Source organism: Alosa alosa, chromosome 19 (genome assembly GCF_017589495.1).
Source record: "Alosa alosa isolate M-15738 ecotype Scorff River chromosome 19, AALO_Geno_1.1, whole genome shotgun sequence".
Lineage (NCBI taxonomy): Eukaryota > Metazoa > Chordata > Actinopteri > Clupeiformes > Clupeidae > Alosa > Alosa alosa.
In genome coordinates, this window is record NC_063207.1 from 19,580,558 (window position 1) to 19,602,607 (window position 22,050).

Genomic DNA, 22,050 nt, shown 5'->3' on the forward strand with positions numbered 1-22,050 from the left:
CATCTGTCTGCCAGAGTTATTTGTATTCACAGCAGAGAAGGTAATTAGCTCAGAGGCAGATGAAGCGTGGTTGGTGCACAATAGGATATGCGGTATGCTCTCCAATCTGCATATGGCTCCTAAACGTGCACGCGCTGCATGGCTAATGTCGGCCTGGCCTGCCCTTGGCACTCCCTACCCAGAGAGGGTGGAGCGATACTGACAGACATATGCTGCTTGAGGTGGTATTAGTGATGGTGTTGTCATGGCTGTTGTTTGTTTGTTTCTTTGTTTCTTTGTTTGTTTGTTGTTGTTGTGGTGGTGGTGCATAGCGCCGCTATCCTAGACGGGAAGATCTTTGCCACGGGCGGGATCGTGAGCAGCGAGGGCCCAGCGCTGAGCAACATGGAGGCCTTTGACCCGTGCGCCAACGCCTGGAAGCTGCAGCAGAGCCTGCCGTGCCCGCTCTTCAGACACGGCTGCGTGGTCATCAAGAAGTACATCCAGAGCGGCTGACGCGGGCGAACATGAGCCCGCTCCCACGCGCCACGCCATCCCCGGCACTCACTCCAGAACAGCCGCCCCCAGGATTAGCAGTGGTGACATTGATGCCTGGCGTGAACACCCACCACCCTCCACCTCCCCCCGCACCCCACAAACACACACACACACACCACTCACACACACTGACAGACTCTCTCTCTCTCTCAAACACACATGCGGACATACACACATGCACACACACACCTCTCCCCTTGTACTTTCTGTCTAATGCTCCCCCTTCCAGGCCTGCAGCCACCACTCCCCCTTCTGCAGACTCTCCTCCTCTCCACAGAATGTAGAAGTTAATCTTCACCGTTCAGGGCCAGCAGGGCCAGCGCCGCCGCAATGTGACATCGCGTAACCGATCCCACCTTGTGGCGCTTGAACTAGATGTTTGTAGTGGCACCAGCCTTAACACTATCGTTGTCGGGTTGATTCAAGTATGCGAGTGTGTGTGTGTGTGTGTGTGTGTGTGTGTGTGTGTGAGAGAGCGCTTGTGTGTGTGTGTGTGTGTGTGTGTGTGTGTGTGTGTGTGTGTGTGTGTGTGTGTGTGTGTGTGAGAGCGTTTGTGTGTGTGTGTGCATGTGTTTGTGTGTTTTTCCACTGGTCAAGTTACAGCTGGGGGGATTTTTTTTCTTCCCGCTCTTGCTTATGTTTTCATAAGAACATTTGCACTGATTTTCCCTGGTCTGTTTTTGCTGTTGTTGTCGTCATTGCTTTGTTTTTGTTTAGCATGTAGACTTGTGAACTGGCTCAGTCTTAGCTCATCACGCTTTGCTCCTTCACTCTTTATTTATTTTTGGTTTGTTTCATCGCAGAGATTGTCACAGTATTTATGCCGTGAGTAGGACCCGCCATGCTTGCTCTCTCTCTCTCTCTCTCTTCTCATTTCACGTTTCACCAAGGGAGCTACCTTATCGATGTTAGCAATTACCGTCCATAGATTTGTCCACACGCCACTTCTAGGGCATTCGTTAACCTTCACTTCACCAATAGGCTCTGTACAAAAATCAGTGAGGAAAAGTGCACATATCTTGAATGTGAAAGTCATTCCTTTTTTCGAAAACCCTCGAGTGATTTACAGTGCTCGTCACAAAGTCAATACTGCTGCTGCTGTTGAAGATGGAGCTAAGGCCAGGTTCACGCCATGTCACGTCACGTGCCCCGGGGTGACTCTGCCCCTACTCCTGTGACTGTATGTGCCCGAGGCATGGAGCAAAAGGGGCGCCTGGAAGCCAACTCATCCATACCCGAGGAGCGAGACAGAAGACGGCTGCGAAATGGACTTTCTGGCGCGAAAAATAGCCTCTCGACTCGCACTCATCCAAAGCACAAGACCCGTACCGGCTCCAAGCAGAAGTGTTCCAGTATGCCTTTTTTTTTTTTCTTTGTTGCGTTTGTTGCATCTGTGTTGCTCCTCTTCAAACCCAGAGACCCTGGGGGATGGGCAACGACGCCGCAGCCTCTGGAGAAGGGACATTGTTCGACTGAGGCTGCTGGGATAATGAGGAATGGAGTCTCTGTAAATTATTGGAAGAAGAAAATGTTTATTTTAGGAACTCAAAGTGATGATTGTTTTTAGAAAAACAAATAGTTGCAAAAATATCCTGTACCAAAAAAAAAAAAAACAGAGAAAGCTGATCATCAGTAGCTGTTATTGTTTGATTAATGATGGATTTTCATTAATGAAAACAGTGATGACTGTGCAGAAATTACAATTACAGAATTCATGGCCTGTGAAGTTTATTTCTTTGTTACTTAACAGGGTAGAGGGATGATTCACATCCCCCTAAAGAGATGTTTTGTGTATTCACTGAGCTTCTGTTGCTGTCAAGGCAGAATCTCTCTATGAATTAATACAGAACTACAGAATACATTGCATACCAATAGGAACTACGTTGGGTTTTAAGGTTAATTAGATTTCAAATCAGTTTTTAAAAAAAAAATGCATTTACATTTGTTCCAAATGCCACGTAAAATCACTTGAGGTCAGTGTTGCTGAGGTGTCTAAGTAAACGAAGATGAATTCAAAGAATTATTACTATTTAATTAAATATCACTACTACTATTTGATCTCAGTTGGACTACTGCTACTCTGTAAAAGCCATAAGAATAGTGTTTGGTTTCTTATCATGACAAAAGGGATGAAGATGAGTGGTGTTGTGGAAGCCTTCTTGCTGCTCACTCGTAAACATGGAGGCGTATGACTTTGACTGCACCCCAATAATATCCACCGTCCAAGTAATTCCGTGCCCGGGTCTTCAAAACATCATTATTATTCTAGTACCCTTCCCCATGTCTTCCAAAACCTGTCCTGGAGGGTGACAGAGACATCTAATTGACATTAAAATGACTCAACCAAGTAGGCTCAGGCTGCCAAGGCCACCAAGACAGTGTGCATCTTCCAGCAGCACCACCTGTCAAGTTCCATCTCCGCCTGCTACACCCCCCCCCCCCCAACCCCCACCACACGTTATCTCGCCCTCATATAGTGTATCAGCATCCCATCAATCATATTCATATATCAAACCCCTGCTGGCATTTAAATAAACCAGGCCGGTATTCATGTCTCATGCTCTGTCGCGTGTGTGCTAAGTGCGCCCAAGGAACTCTCAGTTGCAATATAAAGTTTATGGTTCATTCTGTTGTGGTTAGGTAAGCCCCACTGCCCCGATGTGAGGACAGTTCGCTTGTGAAGAAGCAACTCGGGTATTTGGAACATTACGCAGTGGTTTGATATTTTAATAAACTCCACACCCCTTTGCAGCACTTTATAGGGGGGCTCCTGGTCCACATGAATATGTATGACCCCCTGGCTAAAACGGAGCGTGGGAACCCACTTTCAATTGCCCAAAGGTGAGGAAGTACAGCACCAGTTCTTTTTCACCAGTCATTCTTACCACCTTAAACTTTCTCCTTAAATAAACCCTCTGTACGCTTTCTATGCCGAACCTTCTAGAACAGTGAATTGTGTGGTATTCATCTCAGTTCAGCATCTGTCATATTGACATTAATGGCCATTGGACTGCCCATACTGTCTGACATGAAACAATTGTACTTTCATGATGTTGACGCTCCCAGTGAAGGATGGCATTAAAAAAACATTAGCCTTACTATCACACATGGTATAGCTCCGCCATATTTGATATACATTTGCATTGTATAATTACACAGAAATGTGCTATCGGGATTCTTTAGGAGACTGTTCCATCCTGGGGATGAATCTGGCCTTGTACTTTTATCAGTAATTATATGTCAGTACTGATGTATTGGCTGGGGTTACTCCTGTCCTCGGCACCAAATGTTCTTTTAGGTACTTATATGTCTAGACTACTTTGTGCCACACAATATCAAGTCATTGGAGATCTACAAGCAATTAGCCCACACAACCCACTACCATCCACAGTCTGAAAGACAGGCTTTGTTAATTGCGAGGAAGAAAGGAGTGTGCTCATCTTCTGAACATAATTGACTTAACTCATCTTGTTTAATTTTCAATTATGACTTTTTTGGCATAGTTCAAATTCAGAAATTGAATAAGTATGACCTCTGTCTGGCTAGTGTACATTGTTAACATTTTGCTCAGTCATTACCAGTAAATGGGGATCTCTGGAGAGCCAGGATTGTGGCCATCATTAAGGTCTAATAAGTCATTATTTTCTAATTATCAGCAATCTGAGGTAAAAGGAGCAAATTGCCTCCTAAATGATAGATGTTTATGAGGTGAAATAAGCTGAGTTAATAGCTCATGATTAGTCTCTTCAGGACACTCAGACCAAAGGTGTATTCTTGACTAAAATTATATTGATTTTGAAAAAACCCTCAAAATCTCTTCGGTCTGAAATGACTTTGAGGAAAATACAATGGGGTTACATGTCAAAGTGTCTTCAATACAATCCATATTTCTCTACCCACTATTCTTTAGCAGTCATCTTTCCACATACTAGTAAGAGGGTAGTCATTATTCCTTCCATGAAATCCAGCCACTGATAATACCAGGCAAGCGAGCCGAGGACCGACTCAAGAGAACATGAAAATATTGATGTTTATGTATGATTAAAGGGGAGGGAGCAAAATGACTTAGGCTGAGAGTGACGCATCAGGGCCGCTCATGTTCCTTTGATGAGCGAAATATATATTTTTCTCCGAAATGGCAATAAACCTCAATCTGTCTACTAATTCCAGCCAAACGTCATTCTCAGAATAAGCGTGTCTCTTCCAACCACTTGAACAGTCGGTAATGACACAGAATGGATGTTACCGAGTGACACTGGCTCATTTCAATATGCTTACTGATGGACGAGAGGTCCAGTTGGAGGCTGGTGATGGGACCTTGAGAGAAAATTACAGCCTAGCTGTCTAGCTTCTCTTGTCAGTGGATTTTAAATGGATCGCTGGCTGCTTGGTGTCACTGAATCTTGTGAATCTCGTGTCTCATCTTGTTTTCTTCACGTTGCCCGACTTGCCTTGCTGTCGGATGGCACTGGCAGTAATTAGGTGGGGAGTGGGACCCGGCTTGATGTGTCATTGATGCAGGCAGTGTTAGTTAAAATGGTGCTGTCTGCAGACTTCATTGGTGAAGCCAGGCACAGGTGGACTACAAGAGATTTCTGGGGGCTGATGAAAGCTGGGAGGATCCCGGAGTCTTAAATGCTTTGTCGTCTGTCAGCTCCCTCTTTGTGTGCCCTGGTAAAGCTTGTAGCACACAGAGGGTTGTCCCGCTTCCGTTCCACCAAATCCCCTCCACCCCCACCCCCCTCATCTTGGCACACCTGGCGCTGCCGTTAATCTGCAGTCTGTCACGTAACATTAACCGCGAGTGCTGTATGAATCGATGAAATTCGATTCGATTTTGCGGCCGCCACGGCAGCTCTCGTTCGGGCCCGTGGGAATTCATTAACGGCATCATCCGCTGGCCACAAGTCCAGCCTCTGCCGTCTCTTCTCTTTCAATGCCACTGTGCGCACAGTTGGGACCCCCGCCCTCCCTCTGCCAAGGACCTACTTATGTTTAATCTGCAGTTGTACTCCCGGCAGGAGTCAGAAATGTGTGCTATTAGTGAAATGCATGAACCACACACTCCAGGGATGAAGAAAGATGTGGATGGATGCTTTTAGAGTTGTTTTCCTCCCTGTTGGTTGTAAAAAGAAGGAGACAACCATCATAATAGTGCTTTTAGATTTGACCCAGGGCCTATGGAAAATGCACAAAGTGCCAGTCAAGGCCACAGTATGCCAATCAGGCCTGAATGTGTGCTGGGAAGTAGCAGCTGAGTTCTGATGGCTGCTGTCTTTAAACAGATTATTGGAACTCCGGAAGGTGATTGCTCAAATATTGGTGCTTGTGGTGTGCTAAAACATTCAGAGAGGAATGAGAGAAGTGGAACACACGAGACCTCAAAGGTTTCACAGGAAGTTGACAGTCTCCAGTGCTCATTAACAAACCCCTCCGTAAAGGTCACTTTTAACTACCCACAATTCTTTCTTTATTTCTCATCATTTACAGTAGTCTTCACCTTTGTTATCCACTGATCCAATTACAGTAAAAAAAAGATGGAAGCCTTGGAGCTAAGAGTGGAAGTATAGCTTCCAACAGAGAGGGGGAGAGTGGGGGAGAGACAGGGGGAAAATGGCTGTGGGCGGCCCTATCCGCTGAGAGGAGGTGACCTTCAGCAGTCGGCTAGATAAAGCCTCCAGTCAGTGGCTGACCTTTGCCCAGCTGCACCCTCGTTTCCCCCTGCCTGCCCCGGTGAGCCCGGAGCCCTGGGGCATCCATGGCATTCGTGCACCGCCTCGCCTCGCCTCGCCTCGCCTCGCCTCGCGCTCCCAACCCTCCCCACCCCTGCCTCACCCCCACCCCACCCAGGACGGGCCGGGGGCACCCATGGATGGCAGAGGAGGAGGCCCGAGCGCCCCCCCCGTCACTCAAGGCCTGCCAATCCAGCCAGGCTGCACTTGCTTGGTCAGGAGTGTGGGAGGGGAGGGGAGGGAAGTGGAGTGGAGAAGCCTCAGGGCTGAGACAGACCATCAGGAGTAGGTAAACAGCGTGGAAGCAACTCAGACTGTTGTGACAAATGTGTTGGCAGTTTTTCTTTTCTCTTTGCTGAAAAGATTTTTTTTTTTACGAAGCTGTGCCAAACTGGTAGGTGTTAAATACATGTTGTCCCAAAAAACACACAAATGCTACTATGTTCCTATAAAAAAAAGGCACTAAACAATTGTCCAGATACCGTCAAGAATAGAAAAGCCTCGATATAGCATCTATCTAAGCCATGTCTGTTTTTTTTTTCTTTTCTCGCAGACATAATTTTAGCATGTGTTGCGCAGATGCTCCCTGGAGTCCAGCTGCGCTGACAGAGATGCGTCCAATTTCCTCCTCTGGACAAGTGTTTTCTCTGCACCAGTGTGCGGATCAGCCAGGGCTGGGGACCAGATGGTGACAGCCCCTGAGCCAAGCCCTCCGAGGATCATTTGTATTGATGCATGCACGAGGCCACCACTATCTCTGAGTGTCCGCCCCCCCTTCCTTCCTTTTCTCTCTCTCTCTCCCGTCGGTAGAGCTCTGCAGTGGCTCGTTTGAATTTCAGGCACAGTAAATAACTTACTCCCTCTGACAGGGGCCGTTTATAAAGGCGGAAAAAATTCTGGACATCGCCGGCTCGTAGCAGTCAGCCTTTGACTTGGCGGTCATCTGGGTCACCGTGGAAGAAAAAGACTCAGACGTGAACAACATAGCAAGAGTGGGAGAAACTGTCCGTGATTTTCCAAGCATCCTCAAAAGGGCTTCATTAATAAAAAACTTTCACTTCCCTCACTTGAGCCTTTTTTTGGGGGCCCAAGAAATAAAAACACTTACCTGCAGAGGGCTTTTAAATAGACCTCCTCTGCTCTAAGGAAAACGGGAACCAGTGTTGTTGCTTAAAGGAATTATCCGGAATAAAATGCACTTTAGATCAATTAACGGATGATTGGGAGTACATACGTTGAGTTGACATCAAAATCATGTCATTCGGATGTGTTTTGAGAAAGTTCGATTTTACCGTTTTTAGTCAAAACTCGTTAGCCTATTAGTAACCAGGGCATGTCATTTCGCCGCTACAAAACGCTATTTTTATACCTCTTTTACAGTTCCAAACAACATTACACTTACGTGGTAGTGAGTAGAGGGTCCCTAAAGCCAAACCGAAGTATCCCGAGGTCTTTATGTGGTCGGATAGAGAGTCTAGAATGAATTTCATCAAGCCAGTACCTTCCCGGAAATGTTGCTGCTGCAGCTGGCATATTTAGGGGAAAGTCCGTAGGTGTGGAGTAACATGCTCTGGAAATTCACAATTCCGTCGCTTTTTTTTTTTTTTTTTTTTTAAACATAGTCCAGTATTTCTTTCGAAATTGAAATGAAGTTGTATGCAACAGCAAACCCTAGCTTACTAACAGGTTGGAATTTTGAAATGTCATGTGACGTGATGTCGTGCAACGACGTGATTCAATCGACTCCTACAGACTTTCCCCTAAAGATGCTAGCTGCAGCAGCAACATTTCCGGAAAGGTACTGGCTTGATGAAATTCATTCATCTTGGCTTTAGGGACCCTCTACTCACTACCACGTAAGTGTAATGTTGTTTGGAACTGTAAAAGAGGTATAAAAATAGCGTTTTGTAGCGGCGAAATGACATGCCCTGGTCACTAACAGGCTAACGAGTTTTGACTAAAAACGGTAAAATCGAACTTTCTCAAAACACATCCGAATGACATGATTTTGATGTCAACTCAACGTATGTACTCCAAATCATCCGTAAATTGATCTAAAGTGCATTTTATTCCGGATAATTCCTTTAATGCTCAAGAACACTAGATGGCTTCTGCCAAATCTGCCAAAGAGCAGCTTAACTGGATCACTCCGATGGGAGGAGATGTGCGTGAGAGCCAGACCTGGGCCTTGGCAGCGGTGGCTGCGTCAAGCCTGAGTTTATCTGATGGAGGATCAGGTGTTGTCCAAGACAGCAATTTCAGGGATTATTTTCATGTGTTAAATCTTTTGGCACCTCCCAGGAAAATGCAGCCCCTTTCACAGAACAGACAGAAATGGGAACTATCGACACCTCTGTACACGAGGGCGAGGGACACATACACACAACAAACACAACAACATCTGTCTTGTTTTTTTTCCCCTGTCTCTCGACCCTGTCTGACAAGTTCTCATGCACACAGTTGTGTTGTCGACATGTTGAATTATGTTTCTGACAGCTCTGTCTTTTCACCATATATCATCCCCAGGCATCAGTGCTACAGACCCTTTTTGTTTGGTTTTGTATAGGTCCAGCACAGGAAATGAGTGCAGCAAATGCCAAACTAAAGGCAAAAGAGGAGAGAGAGAAAGGGAGAGAGCAGAAGAGAGAGAGAAAGGGAGAGAGGAAGGGAGAGAAGATTTAATGTCAGCTGCAGTTGAATGCCGTATGAAGTGAATTATGAATTAATAGTGAGGAAAAAAGAACAGGATTACTGCTAATAGACTAAAGGTGTGAAAATGTCAAGACAGGCTTCAAATTAAGTCTCGGGGATGGCAGCATTCAAATCTAATCCAACAAAATGGACATCCTTCTCCGGCGAGTATGATGAATGATGAATACATGATGAGCAGACAAGTGCTGAATGGAAAAAGAAGTAGCGGGACGACGTCTCCAAAGCATCGGCCGTGAGAGGCTCTGAGTTTGTTTCATCCCTCTGGCAGATGTGCCACTCCACACAGCTGGAGTGTGCATTTCCTGTCTCTGCACCTCGGCCTGCTCTCTCCTCATTCTACAGTAAGTGCTTGCGTTCCAGGGGGAAAAAAAACAATCACCCTGCAATTATGCCCACCGCATTTCAAAAACCTGCGTCACACATTAGTTATACCCTGAAAATGAGATTAATAGACACAATTACATCACTTACAATAACAGATGAGTCACAGAACACACAGTTTAGTGGACATACTGTAATTGCATTATTTACAATAAGAGATAAGTCATTACTCACATCAAACATGAAAATAGTCATATCTGACACCTTATTAAGATCCTATTTTGGTCAAGGCCCTAATCAACTATAGCCCAATGACTAGTGCCTATCCTAGGCCAACATCTAAACATATCATTAACCCATTTCTGTAATGAAAATAAATTGAAAGTATGTCGGCTATTATGCAGTTATTGCATTTCCCCTTGGGGATCAATAAAGTATCTATCTATCTATCTATCTATCTATTGCTATCCAACTGCTATGGGTTGATTACCCAACCATTTGTTTAAAAATCTAATTTATTTAATGAATTAAAACTTAAAAGACAATGACTCAGTTAAAGGGATACACACTCAAACAGTTGTACGTTTTAGTATCCTCTCAGATTCATTTACATGGTGAGAAGAGTCCTCTATAGTCTCAACGGATTCAAAAACATGCTACCCAAATTAGAGGGGACCCAAGAATATATTCTATACTATATATTTGCTAAGGTCAAGCAGGCTTTCTTGCCAGAGCGATGTGAAGGGAGAGCCGTGGGGAGCCCTAATGATGACCAACCTCCAGGGACCTCACGACTCGCCGACCGCCTCCTGCCCACGCTGGAATAAGCAGTCATGGGGTAGCATCGGCAGCATGGGGCGGTGGGGTGGGGGGTTACAGCGCCCGTACCATCTTTGGGTCCGGCACGGGTCATTTCCCAGTCCCGCCCCGTCTCTCTCCCCGACTCGCTTCCTGTCACTCTCTCCACTGTCCTGTCAAATTAAAGGCATAAAAGTCTCAAAAAATAAATAAATAAATAAATAAAATAAAATATATAGAATGCAGTCATGGACTAGCATCAGCGGCATGGCTTTAGCGGTCAGTGTATGGGCTGCAAAACAGGGGATTCTTCAGCTGAGGAGCTGTCAGTCATGTGCTTAGCAGGATGGGTGAAGTCTGAGAAAGTGCAAGTTCAGACCGAGTGGGCGCACAAAACTAGGTATTGGGAATAGATGATATGGCCAGCCAGTGAAGGATAGAACTGCACGCGCTGATTCTATTGGAAAGGAGATAAGAGAGATGAATGAAAACTCAAGAGTGAAGAGAGTTAAGATTAAAAAAAAAGTGGTGCCAGTGAGTAGCGTATGGGCCTGGCGAAAAAGAGGAGGATGAAAATAAAAAGAGAGAAGAAAAGATTGCCAGTCAAGGGATTTACCCATCTGAGGGGTTAGGGGTCTGCCTGCGGAGGCTGGAATTGACAAATAAGATAACGTCCGAAAGAGGCAGAGACTAAACCCTTTTTAGGTTGCTGGTTGAAGAAGGAGATTGAGAAAATTGCAAAGATTTTAAGTAACCTACCATGAAATACATTCATAAAATCTATGGAAGAAAAACTACAACGTAGAATGTAAAATGAAGTATAGTGATAAGCAGCCTACATGACTGCTCACTCTGTGTCCTCTTCACCTGATGTGTCCATTGCCCTGAGTAGCACACACTGCATAGCCTATTAAGCTGTTGTGTGGTCCAAGGATGCCTTTTCATGTGGTGTCCACAGCTGAACCTCTTTTCTTGTTAGTTCCCAAGGCACAGCTAATGTGCCTAGTTGACGTTTTTCTCTCACAAGTGGTGGTAATTGGCTTGTGTGTGCCTGTGTGTGTGTGTGTGTGTGTGTGTGTGTGTGTGTGTGAAGGGGGTCTCTAAAGTCACCTCAGATGTAGCTTAGGAGGATTCATTTGTTCCCTAGGCAGTCTGATTGCCGTCCACTCCTGCAATTATATTATCAAAGCAGCATGTTTTTGTCCTCAGAAACTGCAGACAAACAAGCTCTGCTTTTTAAGGTTTGGTCCACTCCCACACACACTGCCTATTCATAGGAAAGTGACAGGATTGTATCGATGCAATGAGATTAAAATGACTCTCTCATCTCCGTGCTTAAATCCAGCTGCCATCAAGCGACTGCTTTGCTGAGATCATGCAGTATACAGAAGCAATTTAGCACAATTTTCTGTTCTCAAATGACCTCCCCTATATTATCTTTCTAAGGTCTAGCCATATGTGCAGTTTTACACAAGCCTAATATAACCGCCATTTTTCACAGAGTGCTGTATTGATACAAGTGTTGCTTATGTCAGTGTTTTCATGCCGTGTTCCGCATGGCTGTAATTTAAAACCTTTCAATGGCCTTTCCATGTATCACTAAATTGCCTCTAATTAGGTCTCTGCTAGCGGATGCTCTGTTCCATAAACAAGATGTATATTGCAGGGGCAGCATATGAATGTGAACGCTGTGTCAGATCAGCCTCCATTATGTAGCACCGCTGCTCTGCTTTTATTAAAGCTTGTAAAATTAAACAGCCACCCAAGGTAACGGCTGATAGATATGCGCTAGATCAGGCCCAGAGCACTTCCAGGATATGCTATGCCTGTCCTCACCAAAAAGAACTAGTAATACTATATCATTTCTTTAGTAGTTCTGGCAGGGCATAATACTATGATGTTTATACATTTATAATATCTTTACCCTCTATAGCTCCTATAGTCTTATATGCTTCTATATTATGTCTCACAACACTATAATACTTAGTATGTCCCAAAATATAGTATTCCTATAAGATTTATATAATATTTTGTCCCAAAACACACAAAACAAGATTCCTGTAGTTCTTTTTCATAATGGTGAGCAGCGCTGTGCCCAGAGTTGGCACCATGAAATACAAACCCACAAGTTCCTATTGTCTAATAATGGCTGGCTTGAAATGACCCATTCAAATGTTGGGCTCTATCTATATCCTCATGTAGATCACTCTGCATCAGATCAATACTCTCTGACTGACACTGTTCCTGAACTTGTAGTCTAAAGAGCTGCAGACAAGCCGATAGGTTCATTAAAATGCATACAATGAAAGCCTTAATTGGAAGACAAGAGTACATGTGTGGTCTACCTACAGAAACAGGAACTTGGATTAGAACCACTACAGTGTGAGAATGTCTATGAGTCTTCTGCATGTCTTATGAGGGCAAAGCTCATATGAGGGATATATATATCATAAAAGCTTAGGAGTCCAAGCTGAAATTGAAGCACATTTAACCTGAAATATGAATTATTTAGCAACCAGGACAAGATGTTACATATAACAAGTGCTGACATTTGATTGACCCAGTGCCAATCACACTGGCGGAACGATAATTTGCTGTTGTCTTTAGTTAAATATGCTGTAAGTGCATAGAGCATGCTAATCACTAGTTGGATGTTGGATGTAGATTCAGACTACCAATGCACCATTACTTGTGGTCAGTGTCTGACATCTACAAAATGACAGCACTGTTATCACAAGGTGTAGTAGCCTATGTGCAGATGTGTATGCAAAATGTGCACACTGACTAAACTGCATATTCTATAATCTGAGTGGAGCTCTCTATGAGATGTAGACATGTAGTGCATATGTGAGTGCACAGAGTGCACTGCACATAGCGCATCATATTGATGCGTTTTTTTCTGTTCAGGGCACGCTTGGTCACCAAGGGAGAATGCTATAGCCAAGTGGAGAGAAATCTGAGTGCTACACACCGCTGCTCATGTGAAGTTTATTTTTGTTTTTATTTTCAAGCGTGTGGATTGTGACAGACTGATTCATGCATGTGGTGTGTGTGGTGGTCTGTGATTTATTTCTCAAAGATTTTCTATTTGAAAAGCAGCATGTTTAAAAAAGAACAAAAACAAAATGATTACCTCTCATGTATTTTGCTGCAGGTCTTTTTTTAGTTGAACGAAAAAACTGCTGACCATAAATGTGGACGTTCGTAAACCAGCCTTACCCAACTCATCGGAGAGAGAGAGAGAGAGAGAAAGAGAGAGAGAGAGGTGGTGCAACCTGACAGCTTAGAAATTATTTCTTGTGCTGTGCCAATCAAGATACTTTGTGAGTCTAGCGACTAGGGGAAGAGGTTGGGTCCCACACTGCCATAGGAATTAATGAATTCAGCAAAACACAAGCTGGGGTTGCAAAATGTCACTTCACATTTTGAAGGAATGCTTGTCTTTTTAATGAGACTTTAATGAGATCTCATAAAGCTTTAATGTGTTATATTAACTATAAAAAATATAAGATTTACTGTTACCTACTCTTCTGCCAGTATAACATCTGTGGCCTCAGTGTCAGCTGTGACATATGAAAGATCAGTGCAAACAATATTTATGTAAAGGATGAATGATGATGCTGGCAAACATGTGTCAGAAGCATGTCATGCAATCCTGTCAACCATACAGTTCGGATAAATTAATGAATAATAATGAATAACTAGCAGTCATATCTATTTAAAATTCAGTGTGGAGTTGTATGGAAGGAAGGATCTTTGACACATAGTGCCAGGGGCTTTCAGTTGTTCCAGTATGTTATCTCAGCTTAACCCATTTCTTTTGTCTTAAATTATGGGAAGTTGCTTTTGTCTTGGTGTAACCAAACAATTACACAATAGTCAATAGAGATACCTTGTGCAGACGGCTTATTGATTGCAGCCACTGAATGGGTCCCTGTCCTGTGTATCCATTAACAGGATGCAGTGTTCCCACGTCGGTTGAAAATGAGCTGGAGTCGTTGACATGGTAATCCAAGCTCACATATCCGAGGAATGTTTCAGTGTAGCCAAAGCAGACGGACAAGATGATTCTCAGACCTTTGGGCTTTTCATGCAGAATTCCAGACACAACAAACCAGGGGGCTAGTTGATTTGTTATTGAACCGTGGGCGGATGTGGGGGTGGTGAGGAGGGGAGCGGATGGGGTGGGCACGAGTCCTCCAAATAAGGCTCCACGTCTCCACCTGAGATGAGCTCTGAGTTACAGATGGTGCTTATGCGCTCCACACATGAATATTCTGTCTCATAATCACTTGCATTGTGAAATCCTCGAGCTCCATAAATCCACTCAATCATACGATTTCACACTGTAAGAGGCGGTGTATTTAGCACAGCAGAAAAATAACTCAGTGGTGGAATGGATAAGGAGAGCACATGTCGTACCTCACTGTAGGCTGGTGGTTTGTGCCTGTGTGACTGGACCTCCTGGACCTATGTGACTTTTTAATAGGGGGTTCCCATAAGGACCTATCAATGCAGCTGTAAGCTTTCCCTTTGGAGGACCAATCATATATGTCTATACCATTTCTTCTCTACAGACTATACAAGTTACATAGTTCATGAGTCTCTTATATTTTTCATGAAACTTCTCTTGTGCACCGCCTTGACATTTTTGGCAATGAAGCAGAAGAAAATCAATGGCAGAATTTTAAACAAGACTGTGAAAGGCCCATTTACTATCAGAGAGAGGAGAGAAACTCTCTTCACACACCGTCTTAAACAGCACACTGTTTTCAGGGTGTTGTATTGTTTCAGAGCCCGCAGGAACAATAACTCGCCTTCCAATCCCATTCTTCTAAGTGCGTTCAATGTGCCCATCAAAGCCCAGAGAAGAGTATTTCAAGGTTGACTGCAGCATTTCCCCCCTTTCCTCACAACAAGGCGACAGCGCAGCGTCTCATTCATACACTGCCGAGCACTCCGACTGAGATTTATCATCAGAGCCATGACCGACACCGGCCCAAACCTCTCTGACCTGACTCTGAAAAGACTCGAAGAAGTAATACGAATTTTAAGAAGTCAAGGTCAGAGTCTCTTTTTTTTTACTTTTCTAATACTAGCCTTTTCAGTGCACAAATGGGATCAATACAGATGTTTCTGAAAGACTGTGATTCACCTTTAAAAAAAAATTGTACAGTTCATGTGTAGCTTTGATTTGATGTGATTTTTTTTTTCTCCAAAATCATGTTTTTGAGCTCTGAGACCGCTACGGTGGGATGATAAGCAAATAAATTGTATAACAGACGGTCGTTCTACGACTTGATATTATTTTGGTGCATCTGCCAGCATAGTCATTACTTGTAAAATCAACTTTCCACCATTGCAGACTGGCCATGCAGGGACAGTAATGAAGCCAACTCTGTGTCAGTGCACACCTAGTAACAAAGGTCAGATACAGTCATTCCCCGTCCAGACACTGAGTTCCAGAGTTATCCCCTGCAATCCCCAACACCGTGCCAATTATATTAGCAACCTTACTGTGGTTCAGCCAGGGCACTGGGCAGAAAGCACCACGCCAGAGTTGAGGCGCTGAAAGTGGTGTATAATGGTGAAAGTAAACTCCTGGTCTTCTTCCATCCTAATGGATATACAGTAGATGGACATCCCCTCTGACTGGCTGCTGACAGGGTAGGGCACAGCAGATAAAAAGTCGCTCAGATAAGGGGGAGAATGGTGCCTTCGATAAAACTTTAACTCCTTAAATTGAACTCCTTTATTAAGAAATGCCAAGGGCAGAGATGATAGATTATCTATACATCTGAGCTGTGTGTTGTATGTATGTGGTGTACACATATATCTATGTAATAATGATACATGTTATATAATATAATATAACACATGTATTATAATACAAGCAAGGGAAACAGTCTGATGCAATGAAAATGTACATTACAGGCTCTATCTTGCATTCCAGCGCAATTGACTTTGTATACTCGCGCTTTTGTCTTTCCTATTTTGCAGGCAGTGCATATTGGAATTTTCCCTCCACAGGTACATGCCTGTAAATTAGGGAATTCGATTGCGCCCACGAGGGCGGTTCAGCGAAAAGACGGGGCGTGTTCCGGCGCAAACGTTCACTGTTGATATTTTGCAGTTTCAGAAAACAATTCCGCCACAGACCAGGAACTCCCTGGTCTAAAGTCTGTGGCGCAAATGCAGATGCTATTTTAAGGGTGCATGCATGACCACAGGCCTGCATGAATGAATGCTATGCACACCAATCTACAGACACCCCCGTGCACAGACGGAAACATTCAAAGCCTTGATAATATTTGTCCATTTCCCGGTTTTGTTCGTGCATTGGTGACCTAAAAATTTAGTAGCCTATATAGCCTAGTACAACATCTATATGCAATATCTTTACAACAACAACGCCTAATTATGACCTATTAATTTGGACAACTTTATACAGCCCTATAAAGGCTAAAGTTACCTTTAGTTTTGTTCCAATTTACCGTTGTGTATGGCTTTAAACATTGTGTGCGCTTTGACATCAGCCTAAGCTCAATGGTCAATAACTTGAAAGTGTGCATTGATATAGTTGAAACACATCCATTTGCAGGACAATGAATTAATTTCAAGGACTCACTTGGGATTTTACTACAATTTCCACATCTTCAATGCTCATGTCACACAGTGAGACACTTCAGCTCCAAGTCCATTTCCTCCAACGACCGAAGCTGTTCGAGAGTTGTCTTTACAGTAAGTAGACTTCATTTTGTTTCAAGGCCCCCATCCCAGTAACGGGGTGTGTGTGTGGGGGGTGATGTGGGGGGAGGGGGACACACATTTGTGACCCGTCTTAATCTATTACCTTGCACCTGCTGCTCTGACACCACAATCAGCGCTTATCACCCCCTCAGATGCACCGTTCATCCATCATGGGCGGCGAGTCCTCCAGCACCTCTGGTTAAAACAAACAGGCGGAGACATTCGCCGTCATTGCCATAATGTGATTCATGAAGGTTTGCGGGAGAGGTGCCGAGCGAGACTGACTCGGCGTTGTTTGGCTAGCCATGATTTACCTATGGCGTGTGTAAATTGGAGGAGAGAGATCGGCGACTAGCTCAGTGCCTGTGTGCGGCTTCTCCGCTTTATGATTTGGGCCATGCAGTCATAAATCAAGGCGGAGTGATGCCTATGGGCTTGTCACAGATGGTCCTGCACTAGCTGTTAAATTAATGGGGTGGTTTCAAAACAAAAGGCAGAAGGGGAAGAGGAAGACGAATATGGGAATAAAGCAACTCTAAAGGGAGCAAAGCAACAACCAAAGAAAAAAGGCTTTTTAAAATGAATGAGAATGTGCAGGGTTATATTTGCCATCTCCAAACAGACATGAAATATCTAAATGCTATAGAGTCCTGCAGCGGCCATTTGCCAGTTTGATGAACTGATATACCATTTTTACAAGAGAGTTCACTCTCTTTACTGGGGGGGTATTCCAAGTAAGTGGTTTAGTGACAAACCTGGGTATCAGAGTGGTAAACCTCCTAATAGAAGAACTGTATGGCTTCATTCGCCTAACAAAACAATGCCATAGGGCTCTTGTTGTACTGTAGGAGGTTTACCACTTACTCTGAGTTAACTTACCACATACTTGGAATACCCTGGTTTACATCTGAACATCCAGCCCAAAATCCTCAGGAGATCAGAGATGTGTGTTCCTCAAACAGTCTTTACCATTCTAAATTCTCTGTTTTTAATATGAACTTGTGCCTTGATAGTAGGGTTTTAGAAATCCAACAACTCCATGTATTGAGTTCAGTCAAGCAACAACAATAATGACAACAGGGTCGACAATAACAACAACAGCAACAGCAACAGTAAGAGCAACTTCCTCTTACACTTTGTGGTGACAGACGAGCCTCATACTCTCTGCATTAAACCCGAGATGGACTCTAAATCGTGCTCTTGAAAGGAGTAGAGATTAATGCCTCACTTTGGAGAGCTGTCACCGTCACTCATCAAGAGGGGCCCCTGTGCAAATATTCCTACTGTCACATTCAACTGTCTAATTGCCTTTCACTGTCCTCGGCTCAAAGCGCTCTATGTAGCCCCAGTCAGGGAGGCAAAATGGCCAAATTTATTACAATAGGGAGAATGAATGGGGTGGGAGCTGTGGGGATTTGTGTCCGGGATAATGTGGAGGATGAAAAATGCCTTGCATTTATGCGACACGCTCGCCCCTGTCTGAAATATACCATGGATGGGTGCAATAAGTCAGCATGAGTTTGCTATTTATAGTTTGTTTGTGCGCTTGTTTGTTAGCCTGGTTGTGTGTTCACATGTTTATTTGTGTGTGTACAGCTTGAGGGCTCTAGGTATATTAAGGTCCCCAATTGTCAAGTGAGCTATTCAACACAGACCTTTCTGCCATTCAAATGTCATATTCTCTTTCCCTCTCTTTCCATCTCTCTCTTTCTCACTCACTCTCTCGCTCACTCTCTCTCTTGCCACCCCAAGAAATTGATTGTGTTGTGCTAAGAGCCCTCTATACATAATAAAAAAGCTGCCTGCTACAGATGAGTCCTAGGAAACAGGGGAGGGAATGTATTTATGCAAGCGAGGAAGAAGGAAAGAGAGAGGGAGAGAGAGAGAAAGAGAGAGAGAGGGAGAGAGAAGGCTTCATGTGGAGAAATATGCCCATGCATTGATTACAAAAGAAAATGGATAGGCGGAGGGGAGCATAGATAAGCAAAATCGTCACAAACAAATTGCCTCCCTCCAAAAACTCAGCCATTTTGACAAAGCAATCTTCATGCAATGACTCACATCTGAGAGTGGAAGAGGCATGTCACTTTGTCATGCAGGAAGAGGTCAGATCTATTTAGAAAGAACCAAAAAATAACATGCATCACAGTTTTCACAGTTTAGAAAGACTAGTCTGACAGGCACCACATGCACACACACACACACACACACATATGCAGAATGGTACAGATGCCCTTGAGTTTCATCCGCCCATGGAGTCTATGCAGTCACATCATTGGATGAACCATAGACTGTATATACAGTCTATGGCAGGGGTCTCAAACACCCGGCCCGCGGGCCAAATCCGGCCCGCGTCCTGCCCAATTCCGGCCCGCGACGTATGACAAAATAATAATGTAATCCGGCCCTTGAGGCCATTAATTGCGACAAACAACGATACTGATTAAAATAGACGATAGATCCAGGTACGGTGACAAATCTCATTTATAGGCCTACTCTGCTCCACTATGTGCAAGACATCCATAGCTTGATTCAAACCCAAAATCGCTGCGCAAAGTTTTCAGGAAATACTTGTATTACACGAAAAACACAAAGGCGTGCATATGTAATGACGCTGAAGCGATGCAGGCCATAGTGTTGCAGAAATTGAAGCAGAAATTAAGCAGAAATAGGCCTACACCAAATGTTGAAAAACGTTCACGTGCGATGAAGTCTTAGGTAAGCTATGTTATTCACCTATTCTAATTCTGAAGGAGAATATGATCGATCGTCTATGACAGTGATAGTCACGGTGCGTCTGTGAATGGGGAGGTGCGTGTATACAACGGTGTCCACTAAGCATACCATGCTTGTTTCGACCCTCTGTCCAACATAGCTTGGAGGTTGCAGTGGTTATCGTGATGATAGTGTCCGTAATGGATGTGGTACAGACAGCAGGGCTAGTAGAAATAGGGCTCTAAAGAACTACAGTCAACCGCAATATGATGCGAACTTCTGGGTACTGCAGATTACCCGCGATAGGAACTGTTTGACCAGAATACTTTATTGTAGGCCTATATTGTAGTAATCTATTACTAAACCACAACATATTAGGTGTTGGTATACATCTTAGGTGTTTTCCTGTTAATTTGTTATGTGGGTAATATGAAAAAAGGAAAGTAAACCTGCTTAAATATCTTCATCCAGTATTTACTGAAAGGTGCATAATTTGAGGTGCTTGCCATCCAGTGACAAATTACATGGGTAAATTTACCCCCTTCATAAACCTTTGTTTTACTCAAAGATTTTTACATTTACAGTAGGACTTCATCTCTGACCACTTTCAAGCCATGGCCTTTTGAAATTTTGATATAAAAATCCAATGGTGTTGCTTTCTTAACCCTGATGCCTAGTTTGCCAGGTTTAAAAAAGTTATGAGAGGAAATATTTTTATTTGGTGTGAAACTCACACACCTGTTTTTATGTTTTTCATTTATTTTATAATTTGTATTAATATTTATTTTATCATTATTTTATTTATAAGCTAAGGTTGCTAGCACAGGTGTCTAAAACTAGATAAAAACACTTGCACTTTCTGTTTGCAGTTTTGTGTGGTATTTGAAAAAACATGACCCGTGTGAACATTGCATTTTCAGAAATAGCCGGCCCTCCAATCAGATGACGTTGGCAGAATTGGCCCCCAGCTCATTTGAGTTTGAGACCCCTGGTCTATGGGATGAACATACAGTTTCAAGTGTCTGTGTTGTTTCTGTCAAGAGATCTCCACTGATCAATATTATATAATGTTGTTCACAAGACAAATGCATGCATGTTATAACATCCTACAAAACATATGCGTCTTTCATCCAGGGGGGCCAAAAAAATGACACGTCCTTAACAGAACCTGTAATGGCCTAATGAATGAGACTCCTGCTCACAGTGATTGGTGATTGGAGATTATAATTAGCCCTCTTTGTGTGATTATTGTGCTTACACATAAATCATCACTAAACTGCACAACCTTCCCCCGCATTCTAACACAAAGGGAACAATGCATGACTGATGTGTCCTGCCCCCGCATTGACCACACACACACACACACACACACACACACACACACACACACACACACACACGTGCGATGCACACACACACTCATCACAGCTACTGCGGCGATCTCTCCGGATGGCTGAATCAATCCGTTTCTCCGCCGACGGCCCTCCAGTCGTCTGCCACCTGCACCTGCATGCCCAGCCCCCAGCCCTTGTCCAGCCCAGTCCAGTCCTTGTCCAGATCAGCCCTTGTCAGTGTGGCCTCGGAGCGCCAGATCAACATCATTGCCTTGCTGTTGGCTTTGTTCAGCTCCAGCGGAGACACGCACACATGCTGGGCTTATCTTGTCAGCGGAGGACGGGGAGGAGGAGACGGTGGAGGGGGGGGGGGAGGGGGAACAGAGGAGGCGGGTCGATGGGTGCGTGCTTTTGAGGGATGAGGGTGCGACTGGCGTGCTGGCGTCCTGTCTCTCCAGGCCCTTCACCGTCCCGGCGTCAGCCCCGATTTTCCTGGGTGCCCGCTCTACACCTACACACTTGATCCCAAATGTCACCTTGAAGAGTCAAGTAATTATTCATAGCTGCACTTTGGCAAGTAGTGCTCAATTGTTATGCCAACCTTTCTATTGCCTTGGCAGCATGTGTTGTTACAGTTACAATATAGACTTGGATGTTTTTCCGTGGGTGGGTTTATGTCTTTGTGTTTGTGGATCTGTGTGTGTGCGCACGTACATGTGTGTGTGTGTGTGTGTGTGTGTGTGTGTGTGTGTGTGTGTGTGTGTGTGTGTGTGAGTGTGTGTGTGTGTGTGTGTGTGTGTGTGAGAGAGTGTGTGTGAGTGTGTGTGTGTGAGACTGTGCGTGTGTGGTGTTCTGTTTAGTCGCTGCCGTTGCTCATATCAGAGGTGATTAATATCCTCCATAGGCGGCTTGCACGTAACCAAGGAGCTGCAAAACTGATGAAAACAAAAGGCAAATACGGTGGCATCCCACACAATGAATTTCAATGTATACTGTCTGAAACTACACAAACGTGTACACACACACACACACACACACACACACACACACACACACACACACACACACTCCCTGTGCTCTGAAAGTCCTCCTCCAACGCACACAATTTAAGAGGAGACAACTGAGGCATGGCAAGGTTGGCCACACACAGT

At 44.2% G+C, this 22,050-nt stretch overlaps 1 protein-coding gene across 1 annotated transcript in view; it reads left to right on the top strand.

The window, feature by feature from the left end:
* Positions 1-781, top strand: part of LOC125284520 (kelch-like protein 29) — a 77,663-nt gene extending 76,882 nt beyond the window's left edge. Inside the window, exon 14 of the mRNA XM_048228494.1 lies at positions 312-781. Coding sequence (XP_048084451.1) covers positions 312-495 — 184 coding nt within the window. The 3' untranslated portion in view covers positions 496-781. The remainder of the gene's footprint in view (positions 1-311) is intronic.
* The last annotated feature ends 21,269 nt before the right edge of the window (positions 782-22,050 follow it).